Consider the following 13,471-nt stretch of genomic DNA (forward strand, 5'->3'; position numbering starts at 1 on the left):
AAGACCCTGCTGCTTCCATGATTCGCCAGTGGAATGAAATTGCAGCTCCTTAGTGTGACATTCAAGGCCCTCCACAGTCTCTGCCTAACCTGACTTGCCAGCCTCTTCCCAGCTTCCGCCCTCTTGCCCTGCCCTTTGACCTCAGTCCTGTCCATTCCTCAGATATTTCCTTGCTCCTGCTCTCTCCTCTGCCTGGGAGCACGTTCCTCTGATTGGAGTCACCCTTCCCTTTCTCTGTCCTCCAGGATCCTACCCCACCCTTGGAACTATGCTTAATGGGGGGAGGCTGTGTCTTGTGCCAAGAGCACGTGTTCAAATCCCAGCCCTACCATGAACTCACCGTGCGACCTTGGGCAAGGCACTTAGCCTCCCTGGCCTGGGTTTTTCCTCCATAAATTGAGGTTCATTACAACAGCCCTGCAGAGTTGTTGTGGGGCCTCGTCCACATAGTAAGGAGAATTTCAGTTAATCAAAGTCATGGTCATTTTATTTCTTTAAAAAAAATTTTTTTTTTATCTTTATTTCTGAGACAGAGAGAGACAGAGCATGAGTGGAGGAGGGGCAGAGAGAGAGGGAGACCCAGAATCCAAAGCAGGCTCCAGGCTCCGAGCCGTCAGCACAGAGCCCAACGCGGGGCTTGAACTCACGAACTGTGAGATCATGACCTGAGCCGAAGTCGGTTGCTCAACCGACTGAGCCACCCAGGCGCCCCTTGGTCGTTTTATTTCTAAGACGATTCCCTCCTCTGTGAAGCCATTAGCCATCCTCCTACCCTGTCTTAAGGAATTAAGCACAGCCTGCTCTGTGTTTCATAAACTCTTTCTCCTTCCTGTCTGTGCAAGGTCCCAATGCTCCCCTGGCTTCTCGTGGAGGGAGGCCCTGACCTCCCTGCTTAAAGTCGCAGGTCACCACACTCCCCACCCCAGCCTCATCACTGCTTCACTTTTTCCCCATAGAGCTCATCACCTCTTGGGCTTCTGCTCATGTCAGCTTGTGAACACGAGTCCCACCAGAGCAGAGATTCCTGTGTGTTTACTCATGTGTCCTGGGGACCCAGAACCACATCTGCACTCATAGTGCTCGGTATCTGTCGTCTACACGAATAAATCACTTTTGCACCATGGAGGGTATTCGGTGGGCACTCCCCTGCCTGCCTGTTACAGGCTGAAATGGGTCTCCCCTGCCACCTGCCAAATTCACGAGTTACAGTCCTACCCCTGAGAATGTGGGGTATTTCAGAAAGGGTTTTTAAAGAAGTGATTAGGGTTAAAGGAAGCCCTTGGGGTGAGCCCCAGTCCAGTGTGACAGGTGTCCTTCTGAGAAGAGGCGACCAGGCGGTACGCACACACAAGGAAGGACGTGCTGAGGACAGGGCAAGTAGGTGGCCGTCTGCAAGCCGAGGAGAGAGGCTTCCAGAGAAACCAACCCTGCAGACACCTTGGTCATGGACTCCCAACTGCCAGAACTGTGAGAAAAACACTCCTGTTTGCTAAGCCTCCCCGTCTGGTTTGCTCCAGCCCTGGCTCAGTAATAACGCCGGCTGTGCGCTCCCTGAGGACAAGGACACGGTTTCCTCCTCTTTGTGGGCCGTTTCCACAGCCGAACTCGGCACACAGGGGTCTAATCGAACTGCGTTCCACGCACAAACAGAGGGGCTGATGGAGAAGCAGAGGAGCCAAGCGGGGAAGGGGGAAGAGAGCCCAGCGGACGCCCGGAAGGGAGTTGTTCGTGATGGCCTGTAGAGGCTGGCCGTTTTCATCCCATGTTACTTATTCCAAGATTTTGTCCTTTCTCATTCATCATTGGATTTCTTTGTGGTGAGTGATAGATGCCGTGGTGGATAAAACGAAAACCGAGTGAGTGTCAGAAACACGCAAAGGAGGCAAGGGTCTGTGTCGGTGCCTTGGCATGTGCTTGTCGCGTTCTGTCCCAGTTGTCCTGTGAGGCCTGGGACGCCTGGAATGTCACAGACGAAGGAGATTTCTTACCTCTCCCCTCCTTCCGGGCGCCAGGATCTTAAGCACAAATGTGCTCAGTCCTAACCGGCTCAGGCCACCCGCCCCAAGGCAGGATCGCGTCTCAGGCCCCACTGCTGGGCATCCAGGGGAGAACTCGCTGCCACCCGGAGGTCGAATGTTCTCAGGTGGGCACAGAATGCGCCTGGGAAGCCGGCCGGGGTGAGACCGGTTGCACAGGGCTGGTGGGTTGTGATGCTCACCTCCCCTCCCCCAGCACGGAAGCGATGTGCTGGACTTTTAACGTGCATTTTGACATCTTTATTTTGGCCACTCTGGCAGGTGTCCGTCTGAGCCTGAAGACGGCTGGCAGTACTGGAGCCTTCGTGCCGGCGAGGCCCAGGCCTCGTGGGCGCTGGTCCCGATCCCGCTGGCGGCTCACAGACTTTCAAAAAGGCAGACCACGTGCTTCTGCTGTGCAGACGCTCAGCCCCTTCTGGTGCCGGGGTGATTCTTCCCAGGGCCGTGGTTCTTGTGACTCCATCACGGGGACCCCCCTCCCCCCGAGAGATGAGTTCTTCAAAGGCTCCGTGTTTTCTGCGCCCTGCCCCCACGTCTGTCTTCTCTTCCTTCATCTTTCCTTCTTTTTGATCTGCTGTGGTTTGGACTCCTGGTCGCCAAATGAGTTTTAGAAGATGCTGTTTATTCTGAACCACGGTTTTTGGAACACTGAGAAGTTTTAGGATGTTTTACCACAGTTTGGTTCACTTCTGGGCCCCATTTGTCAACAGATTTAAGTCATTCTACATATGGGGAGTTTCTCTAAGAAGAATCTCTTCCCCCTCCCTCCCCTGCACCCATTCCTGCCCGATTTCTTTGTTTTGCAGGAGAAAAGTTTCCTTTTGCTCCCTTGCTTAAAAATTCTATTTCGGGGTGCCTGCATGGCTCAGTCAGTTAAGCATCTGACTTCGGCTCAGGTCATGATCTTGTGGTTCGTGGGTTCGAGCCCCGCTCTGGGCTCTCTGCTGTCAGCACAGAGCCTGCTGCAGATCCTCTTTCCCCTTATCTCTCTGCCCCTCTGCTGCTCATTCTTTCTCTTTCCCAGTCTCTCAAATAAATAAACATTTAAAAAATTTCTAAAAATTATATTTCAGATTCCCCAGTCTCTTGGCTAGTGTGTGCAAATGTAGCCACCAGCTGTCACGACAGGGACACCCTCTGTGGCACTTTAGGACCTCCTTCCCCCTTACAGAGCCCCTCTGCTCATGCCCCCGGCGCACACCCACGCGTACACTCACGCATGTGCACGCACACACAAGGGTGCCTACACGTGCACACACAGCAGGACATTTTGTCGTGCCTCTTCTCTCTGTATCAGCTACAGGCCCCACGAGGCAGCCATCCTGAGTTAATTATTCAGCCAACATGCATAGGAAGCTTACTACGGGCCAGGTGTGGTTCTAGGCTCTGAGGAAACCACAGTGAAAAGTTTCTGCCTCTATGGAATCTATGTTCTAGAATAGCACTGTCCAGTAGAAGGTCCCTCAACGATAGAAAAGTTCTACGCTGCTTAATACAAAAGCCACCAGCCACGTGTGGCTATTGAGCACTTGAAATGTGGCCAGTGTAACTTGAGGAACTGATTTTTTTTTTTCATTTTCTTTTATTTTAATTAACTTAAATTCGAAGAGCCACATTGGCCTAGTGGCTGGCATATTGAAAGTCCTAGAGGAAGAAAAAAGTAGGTAAATGCTCTCTCCTCCCTCCTTCAGTCACAAAATGTCTAAGTAAATTTTAAATATTGAAAAGTGCTATGAAGAAAGCAAAGCCAAGCAGAGTAAGGAAATAGAGGAATGAGGGAGGCACTGATTTACTTGGAGTGGTGGTCAGGAAAGGTCTCTCTGTGGGAGGATGCCTTTTATTTTTGTTTTAATGTTTATTTATTTTTGAGTGAGAAAGTGAGAGTGAGGGGAGAGGGACAGAGAGAGGGGGGAGAGAGAGAGAATGCCAAGCAGGCCCTACACTGTCAGCACAGAGCCCAATGCAGAGCTTGAACTCACGAACTGTGAGATCATGGCCTGAGCTGAAACCAGGAGTCGGCCACTTAACCAACTGAGCCACCCAGATGCCATGAGGATGACTTTTAAATGGGGACGTGAGCACTGAGGAGCTCGGGGGTGGGAGGTTAGGGCAGAGGTCCTGTGACGCGCAAGGGGGAGCAGGAAGTATGGGCCAGAACGTGCCGGGGTTGCAGGCTGTTATAAGGGCTTGGAGAAAGGGCTTTGTGCAGAAAGGTGACATGAACTGATTCTTATCTTAAAATATGCCGCTGCTCCAGAGAGGAAGGAAGCGGGAGACCCTTGAGAGGCTGCCACAGACTTCCAGGTGGGAGAGGACGGTAGCTTAGACAAGGCAGGGGCAGGGGGATATGGAAGTGGTGCGAAGGGCCAGATACTAGATTTATTCTGAAGACAGAGTCAACAGCATTGCTGACGGATTAGTTGGGGTGAGCCCAACAGAGTTTGGGCCGGAATGACCAATGGTGGAGCCACAGACAGATGAGAAACTCTGGAGGAGGTAACGTATGGCTGAGGGGGAAACCAAGAGTCTCAGCAGCAGGGACATGGAGGCTGAAGATGTCAGTTTGGGTGTGGTCAGCAAAAAGACACGGTCCCCTCTGCTCTGCTGTGCCCGTGTCCTCTCCTCACCAGTGCCCGGAGGGACACTCACCCACTGCTGATGACGTTGTCCAGCGTGGGAATGCCAGGGCTCCTCGTTAGAATAACTGCGTTCTGGATTCACAGGGGGAAATGCCCCTCCCCAAGTCCTGCTCAGCTTTGTCACCTGAGCCCCTAAGCAGATGTGTGTGGGCACAGTCCCGCAGAGTTGCTCGTAAAAATAAGCCTCCACTTCCACCCTTGAGCACTCTCTTCAGTGGAACTCAACCCCAAGGCAACGGGAGGGGCAGGAGGTAACAGCCATCTTTTCCCTTTCCCTTCTCCCCAGGTGTCAGCTCTACTCCTTTCAAAACACATCTCCCTTCTCCTTTAAGCACAAAATGAAAGACGCCCTCTACACCAGCCCGTGCATTTACACACTGGACGCTGCCACTTCCCCGGCTTTGCTACTCCCAATAAGCAAATTGTTCCTGTCCTCCCAAATTAATATTTGTTTAATGCAATTCCAATCAGAATTCTAACAGGATTTTATTTTGCAGATGATTCTGATTTATGGGAATTGATTTATATGAAGAAATGACCAAACTAACTCAGAAATGTTTTGCCAAAGAAGAGTGATAAGGAGGAGCTCACTCTACCAGACATTAAAACATACTCTAATCTACAAAAAAAAAATAATAATAATAATAAGTCATGTGTGTCAATAGCTAGATACGAGGCACAGAATAAATGACCCAGAAACGCCCTAGTATATATAAAAATGTAATGTATGACAGAGATGATTTCACAAATTAGTGAGAACACAATACATGCTATGAGATAATTGGTAACTCTCAAAAAAAAAAATGGTTAGAATTGTATCTTACAGCTTAACCCAAGATCAGTTGAATTCCAAATGCGTTAAATGTAACAAATAAAGCTAAAACACTCTGAGAAAACATAGAATGCTGTGTCTCAGCTATCAAGGCAGGGAATCACTTTTTTTTTTTTAATTTTTTAACGTTTATTTATTTTTGAGACAGAGAGAGAGAGACAGAGCATGAGCAGGGGAGGGGCAGAGAGAGGGAGACACAGAATCTGAAGCAGGCTCCAGTCTCTGAGCTGTCAGCACAGAGCCCGATGCGGGGCTCGAACTCACGGACCGTGAGATCATGACCTGAGCCAAAGTCGGCCGCTTAACCGACTGAGCCACCCAGGCGCCCCACTTTTTTTTTTAATGTACAAGTGATTTTTATCTATTTTCTGTTGAAGTATAATTGACATATAAGATCCTGTTAGTTTCAGGTGTGCATCAGAGTGATTCCATGTTTTTATACATCATGAAATGATCCCCACAATCAGATAGTTACCATCTGTCACCATACAAAGTTAATACAATATTATTGAGTATATTCCCTATGCTGTACATTACATCCCAGGACCTTTTTTTTTTTACAACTGGAAGTTTGTACCTCTTAATCACCCTTTGCCTACTTCATCTGCCCCTCAAACCCTCCCCTCTCTGGCAACCAGCAGTTTGTTTCTTGTAACTGGGAACCACTTTCTATATAAAAAATCACAGCGATAGGAGCCACAAAAGAAAAAGGTTGGTAAATTTGCTGCCTAAAACGTAAAACTTTTGCATGTAAAAACACGAAAAATGCCATCTACGAACAAACACGAATGAACATAAAAGGTAAACGATTGACTAGAATCATTTTGCAACAAATAAAGTACTGATGCTCTTAATATAGAGACTTGTAAATCAATAGTAAAACCACTGAGCATCACAAGAGAAAAATGGCATGAATAAACAATTCAAAAGGAAAGAACACACAGGGCAAGTAAATCTATGAAAGCAGTTCAACCTGATTAGCAATGAAGGAAAGCACAAAAGTATATTAAGATCATCTAACCCTGGGGCACCTGGGTGGCTTAGTCACTTAAGCATCTGACTTCGGCTCAGGTCATGATCTCACGGTTCATGGGTTCGAGCCTCCCGCTGGGCTCTGTGCTGACAGCTCAGAGCCTGGAGCCTGCTTCGGATTCTGTCTCCATCTCTCCCTGCCCCTCCCCGGCTTACAGTCCTTCTCTCAATCTGTCTCAAAAATAAATAAACGTTAAAAAATTTATTTTAAAAAAAGATGGTTTAACCCTATCTAATCAGCAAGGCGTTTTCATGGTAATATTCCATGTAGGTCAAGTGGTAAGTTGGGCATTCCTGTTCATTGCCAGGGGAAGGGCCAGCTGATGGAAAAGTTGGCCAAATGAGTGAAGAGAACTTAAAATGCACATATCCTTTAACCCAGTGCTTCTGTGTCTAAGCATTCATCCTAAGGACTTACCAGAAATAAGGACTCATGGTGTTGCCTGCAATTTTGTTGAGCAGAGCCAAAAATTGAAGAAAAAAAAAAAGTCCAACAAAAGCTCAATGACTAAATGTATCACATGTGTATATCCCCCCAAGGTAGTATCATGCAGCCATGTTTAAGTCATTATTTTGCTCATTATTTATAGAAAGAGGGAACATTTCAAGTGAAATAAAGGAACTACAGTGTTCAGGGTGATTTTTTTCTCCTTTATACTTGAAAGCATTTTCTGGATTTTCTATACTGGTGACTTCTGTGATAAGAAACAAGAGTTGATATCCATTTTCTAATACCCATATAAACACCATTTGGTGGCCCCAGGTAAGCATCTTGCTTCTGATGTACCATCAATTAAGGCAGCTTGAGAGCCCAGCGACATCTCACATCTCATCTCTGCCACCCCACCCACCACTTCAGAGCTTAGAGACTTCATTGCATTTCTGTATCTGTTTGCCTCTAAACATGAACGAATGACCTGCACCCTCCTTTGCTTGCGTTGGGCCGGTTCCCACTGCCCTTCCCAAAGAAAGGAAGAAAAGAATGTGATCTTTTATTTTCATGTGCACCCTCTCTCACTGTCTGTGCGTACCTAGGTGTCTGCTTTATTGTGGGTGCCAGTTGGGGTGGGTTAGAAAGAAATGCTAGTTTCTTCTGCCTCTTGTGGAAAAACACTGACCCTACCTTTGTTCTTGTCCCACAGATATGATGCTGCCTCTTGTGTTTAGCCATTGGAGCAGTTACAGTTTTTTGTGCTGAGATCATTCTGAACACTCAAACACTAGACTTCAGCATTCAAGGGAAGCCAAAGCCATTGGAGGGGGAATAAAGCCCAAAGCCTTTTATCTGATTTGCTCCAAAAATTTCACTGCCCCTTCCCTACCCAACCCCCTCCCCAAATTTAAGCTGTTGCACACAGACAGACGGCATGGCGAGCAAGCGAAAATCCACAACCCCGTGCATGGTTCGGACATCACAAGTAGTAGAACAAGATGTGCCCGAGGAAGGAGACAGGGCCAAAGAAAAAGGAAACAGCACAACACAGCCTGAAACAACCAAGGACAGTTGGACAGTAGAACCCGAGAACTCTTCCAAAGAAAATGAAGTGATAGAGGTGAAATCTACAGGGGAAAACCAATCCAAAAAACTCCAAGGTGGTTATGAATGCAAATACTGCCCCTACTCCACGCAAAACCTGAACGAGTTCACGGAGCACGTTGACACGCAGCACCCCAACGTGATTCTCAACCCCTTATACGTGTGTGCCGAATGTAACTTCACAACCAAAAAGTACGACTCCCTGTCTGACCACAACTCCAAGTTCCATCCCGGGGAGACCAACTTCAAGCTGAAGTTAATCAAGCGCAATAATCAAACTGTCTTAGAGCAGTCCATCGAAGCCACCAACCACGTCGTGTCCATCACCACCAGCGGCCCCGGAAGCGGCGACGGTGATCCCGGAATCTCAGTGAGTAAAACCCCCATCATGAAGCCAGGGAAACCAAAAGCCGATGCCAAGAAGGTGCCCAAGAAGCCGGAGGAGGCCACGCCCGAGAACCACGTGGAAGGGACTGCCCGCCTGGTGACAGACGCGGCTGAGATCCTCTCGAGACTCGGAGGCGTGGAGCTCCTCCAGGACACATTAGGGCACGTCACGCCTTCTGTCCAGCTCCCACCAAATATCAACCTTGTCCCGAAGGTCCCCGTCCCTCTGAATACTACCAAATACAACTCTGCCCTGGACACGAATGCCACCATGATCAACTCCTTCAACAAGTTCCCTTACCCGACCCAGGCCGAGTTGTCCTGGCTGACAGCTGCTTCCAAACACCCAGAAGAGCACATCAGAATCTGGTTTGCCACACAGCGCTTAAAGCATGGCATCAGCTGGTCCCCGGAGGAGGTGGAGGAGGCCCGGAAAAAGATGTTTAATGGCACCATCCAGTCAGTACCCCCCACGATCACCGTGCTGCCGGCCCAGCTGGCGCCCACAAAGATGTCACAGCCCATCCTCCAGACAGCTCTGCCGTGCCAGATTCTCGGCCAGACCAGCCTGGTGCTGACTCAGGTGACCAGCGGATCAACAACGGTCTCCTGCTCCCCCATCACGCTTGCCGTGGCCGGAGTGACCAACCATGGCCAAAAAAGGCCTTTAGTGACTCCCCAGGCCGCCCCCGAGCCCAAGCGTCCACACATCGCTCAGGTGCCAGAGCCCCCGCCCAAGGTGGCCAACCCTGTGCTGACGCCAGCCAGTGACCGCAAGAAGACAAAGGAGCAGATTGCGCATCTCAAGGCAAGCTTTCTCCAGAGCCAGTTTCCTGACGATGCCGAGGTCTATCGGCTCATCGAGGTGACCGGCCTTGCCAGGAGTGAGATCAAGAAGTGGTTCAGCGATCACCGGTATCGGTGTCAAAGAGGCATCGTCCACATCACCAGCGAATCCCTTGCCAAAGACCAGTTGGCCATCGCAGCCTCCCGACACGGCCGCGCATACCACGCGTACCCGGACTTTGCCCCACAGAAATTCAAAGAAAAAACACAGGGTCAGATTAAAACCCTGGAGGACAGCTTTTTGAAAAGCTCTTTCCCGACCCAAGCAGAACTGGATAGACTAAGGGTGGAAACCAAGCTGAGCAGGAGAGAGATCGAATCCTGGTTCTCAGAGAGACGGAAGCTTCGGGACAGCATGGAACAAGCAGTCTTGGATTCCATGGGGACTGGCAAAAAAGGCCAAGATGTGGTGGCCCCCAATGGTGCTCTGTCTCGACTTGACCAGCTCTCCGGTGCCCAGTTAGCCAGTTCTCTGCCCAGCCCTTCACCAGCAATTACGAAAAATCAGGAACAGGTACATCTCCTGCGGAGCACGTTTGCAAGAACCCAGTGGCCTACTCCCCAGGAGTATGACCAGTTAGCAGCCAAGACGGGCCTGGTCCGAACTGAAATTGTGCGCTGGTTCAAAGAGAACAGGTGCTTGCTAAAAACCGGAACCTTAAAGTGGATGGAGCAGTACCAGCACCAGCAGATAGCGGGAGATCACGTTTACGACGCCCCACCAAGGAAAGCAGTGAAAGCCGTCATCACTGAGAGCCCAAAGAATGGAAGTGACGTGGGTCAGCAACATTACAAGGACCCCAAAAAGCTCTGTGAAGAGGACTTGGAGAAGCTGGTACCCAGGGTGAAAGTGAGCAACGAGCAAGCCAAGGATGGTGTGCCGGCCAAGCCTTCTGAAGCCACCTCGGACAGGTCGGAGGGCAGCAGCCGGGACGGCCAGGGCAGCGAAGAGAATGAGGAGTCGGGTGTTGTGGATTGGGTGGAGGTCACGGTCGGAGAGGAGGACGCCATCTCAGACAGGTCGGATAGCTGGAGTCAGACGGCAGCCGAAGGCACCGCAGAACAGGCCGGCTCGGACTCCGACAGCATCCCTGCCGAGGCTGGCCAGGCCTAACAGGTAACCCCCTCCTGGCTCCCCGCAGGAAAGTAGGCGAGGATGCTGGCTGGCTTTCTCTGTATTGCCAGAGTCCATATAGGTTGTAGGGTACGGAGATGTTGACACAGATGAGGAGTTCTTTTTAAAAGTTCTTGTTTGAAAAAAGGAGGGAAACCAGGGATGCTGGCAGGCCAGGTCAGAGGACCTGGAGGGGGTCCCGCAGGACCAGTCAAAACAGTCCTTGGCTTCATGCAGGATGGAAAGCAGGTGTGAGCCAGCAGGAGGTGAGAGCAGAGTTTACTGAAGGGAGAGAGAGACAGATTGAGAGCAGATACGGACGGAGCGTCTGGGAGACTTAAAAAGGAAAGGAGCAGGAGTCTCATCTTTGCTTGGGGTCTGGGGATTTTATTGACCACTGCGGTCTGGAGCACATGTCCTCTCAGGCATCCAGGAACTCAGGGTCCAGGTGTCCATCATAAGTCGCTCGTTCCCTGGAGTCAGGGAATTTTGATGAGAGATGTCTAGAGTCACTGGTCTGCAGTAGGCAGGCGTGTACCACATGATGGCCTCGCCTGGTCCTTCCTGAGATGTTATCTACTGTGCTAGAAGGCCCCAGAGAAATCATGAACTCCTGGTCCCTTGTAAGGAGGACATACGTTAAGGCCTGTGCGGCGCGGGGGGTGCAAGTCCTTGCGAGAGAGAATAGAAGCAGGAAAGGGAGCAAAAAGCAGATTTTATGGAGCCCTTCGGTTTCCTGGTCTCACTAGAGGCTGGTGGATTTTGTGTCCTCGTTTGCAAGGCCCTGCCCATGAGTGACAGCGCTGTGGCATGTCTTGGACGCACCCTCTGGGGCCTCTCCGTTCCTCAGTCTACAAGCAGTTATAGGGACACAGCCTCTGCCTGCTTTCTGTTTGCTGCTGTAAGAAACGGACCTGAAAAGGATGTTGTTTTGTTTTGTTTTCATTTTCATTTTCTTTCCTTTCTTGGATTTTTAAGGGTAGTTAACCAAGTTTACTGGCCAGAGATTTGGGGTTGTTTCTTTCAACCTGACAGGTTTTGGTGTTTGCCTAGTCATGGCTGAAGGAAGGCAAGTTTCTCACTATATAACACAGCTCATAATTGTGCTGAGTGGGTCCCCAGAACCCCTTCAAATCTGGAAGAGACTGGTGTAAATTAGGCCTGTGGAGCCACAAAAGCCTGGGAAGGGAGGTTGCCATGGTTACTAATGGCCGTGTCATCCACATGATGGGACATGCACCCAGGCCCTGGTGTTTGTGCTTTCACAAGAGGTCTGCGCAAATCAAGGCCTCAAAACACAGCAGCTTGCTTGGTGGTAGGTTTAGAATAGAGGGGGCAGCGGGGAGAGGGGTGCAGGAGGCAGAGAGCCGACCTTGGCCAAAGCCGACACATTCCACGGGCAGCTTGGAACCAGGAGGGAGAGGTGTGATTTACGCTCTGCCCAGATTGGCTTCTCCAGAGGTCACTTAAAAGGCAACAGAAGCCCCCCCCCCATCATGTCATCTTTAAAAATAATGAAACAAAGGTAAGAACCTCCAGAATGATTGATAAGGTCCCGAAGGGAGCCCTGGAAATTACCATGCTTCTTTATTAACGACTTCGGACAACTTTGGCTGGTCATGCCCCTCATCAATTCATTTATTTAATAGAAATAGCAGTAAAGAAATAAATGAAAAAATAAAGTCTTCTTAGAAACCGTATTTTAGCCGGTTCCATCAGTTAGTGAAAGAGCAGTTGAAGGAACAGCCAATCAAAGATGCCATCAAGACTTCTTCCCGCCGCCCTCCCCCCGACTTTTCAAAGGGGAATCGTAATGGGGTACAGGTGAGGAGGTGGTCCAGAGGGGAGGGGCTAGTGGCAGGAGGGGGCTAAAGTCCAATAGTACCAACTGCCCCCCACCATCTGGCTACCTTGGTTCCTCCCTCTGGCTATTCTCGTACCTTCCTTTGAGACCTAGCTTGCCCTGTCTTCTATCCTTGACCTTTTCCAGTGCGTGACATAAATTTACCCGATTGCTTTTTCCTCCTGCCACGGAGTAGACAATAGGGTTCAGTTCAATCCAGCAAATACATTCTGCACACCTACCGTGTGCCAGTCTCTGTGCTAAGTGACAGAGATAACGGGATGAAGAAAGCAGATAAGAGTCCTTTCACGTGGTGCTCAGTCAGGCCAAGGAGAGAGGAAATTGCTCTTTCCTTTACTAGCCGGGATGATCCATGGTGTGATAGGGACACGCCCAGCTGTGCACTGGAGCACGCAGGAGGGGCATCCAGAGGTCAGGGCAGGCTTCCCGGAGGAAGGGATATCTGTCTCAGAGACTAGCTGAAGGGAAGGGGCTGGCCGGTGCACTGACAAGGAAGAGTGGCTCATGTGGAAAGGGACAGACAAGGAAAGTTCCAGAGATGAGAAAAGGAATGGTACAGTTGAGGAACCAAGAGAGTTTGGGCACAGCCAGAAAGCCGAGTTTGGGGTTCAGGAGACGATGAGAAAAGGCAACTCAAAGAAATGACCGTGGTTTTCCACAGCAAGCAAAAGCTATTCTGAACCAGCTGTGTTGGCCGAGTTTGAGTAGAATTGTGAGTGTCCCGTGTCCCAGAGTGAGCTGGGATGGCACTTCCAGGTCCCCATGGCTGAGTGGGGTTTGTCTAGGGGTAGCAGCTCCCCAGGGGCCCTGAGGCCACCTGTTCCCATCCCTTCTCCCCCAAGCTGTACCACCACCGACAGGGGAACATGCCCGGCTCTTCTGCCTACCATCGGGCCTGTTCCCCACGAGAGGCCCAAGAGAAACATAAAGGGGGAAGCAAGGCTAAAACCATTAAGGAGCAGCTTTGGAGGGAAGGGAGGAAGGATGGAAGGGTGGGCTCAGGGCCTCCTGAGCACCAGAGGCTGAGCTAAGTGCTCTGGCCCCAGATGGTCTTCCTCGGTTCTCCTAGTGACGCTGAGAGGTAAGCTACTGTATATTTTCATAGGCCCAGAAACTGAGGCTCAGAAACCAAGGAGCGTACCCTCCTTCTCCCAACCAGCACCTTGGCTCCGCTCCACAGCCCC

At 50.3% G+C, this 13,471-nt stretch overlaps 1 protein-coding gene across 4 annotated transcripts in view; it reads left to right on the forward strand.

Moving 5' to 3' along the window:
* The window catches only part of ZHX2 (zinc fingers and homeoboxes 2), a 162,765-nt gene that overhangs the window by 138,793 nt on the left and 10,501 nt on the right, over positions 1-13,471 (forward strand). For all 4 annotated transcript variants that reach the window (XM_047842588.1, XM_047842587.1, XM_047842589.1 and 1 more), the window contains one exon: positions 7,682-10,426. In XM_047842588.1, coding sequence (XP_047698544.1) covers positions 7,907-10,423 — 2,517 coding nt within the window. In that variant the 5' untranslated portion in view covers positions 7,682-7,906 and the 3' untranslated portion in view covers positions 10,424-10,426. The remainder of the gene's footprint in view (positions 1-7,681; positions 10,427-13,471) is intronic.

This window comes from Prionailurus viverrinus, chromosome F2 (genome assembly GCF_022837055.1).
Source record: "Prionailurus viverrinus isolate Anna chromosome F2, UM_Priviv_1.0, whole genome shotgun sequence".
NCBI lineage: Eukaryota > Metazoa > Chordata > Mammalia > Carnivora > Felidae > Prionailurus > Prionailurus viverrinus.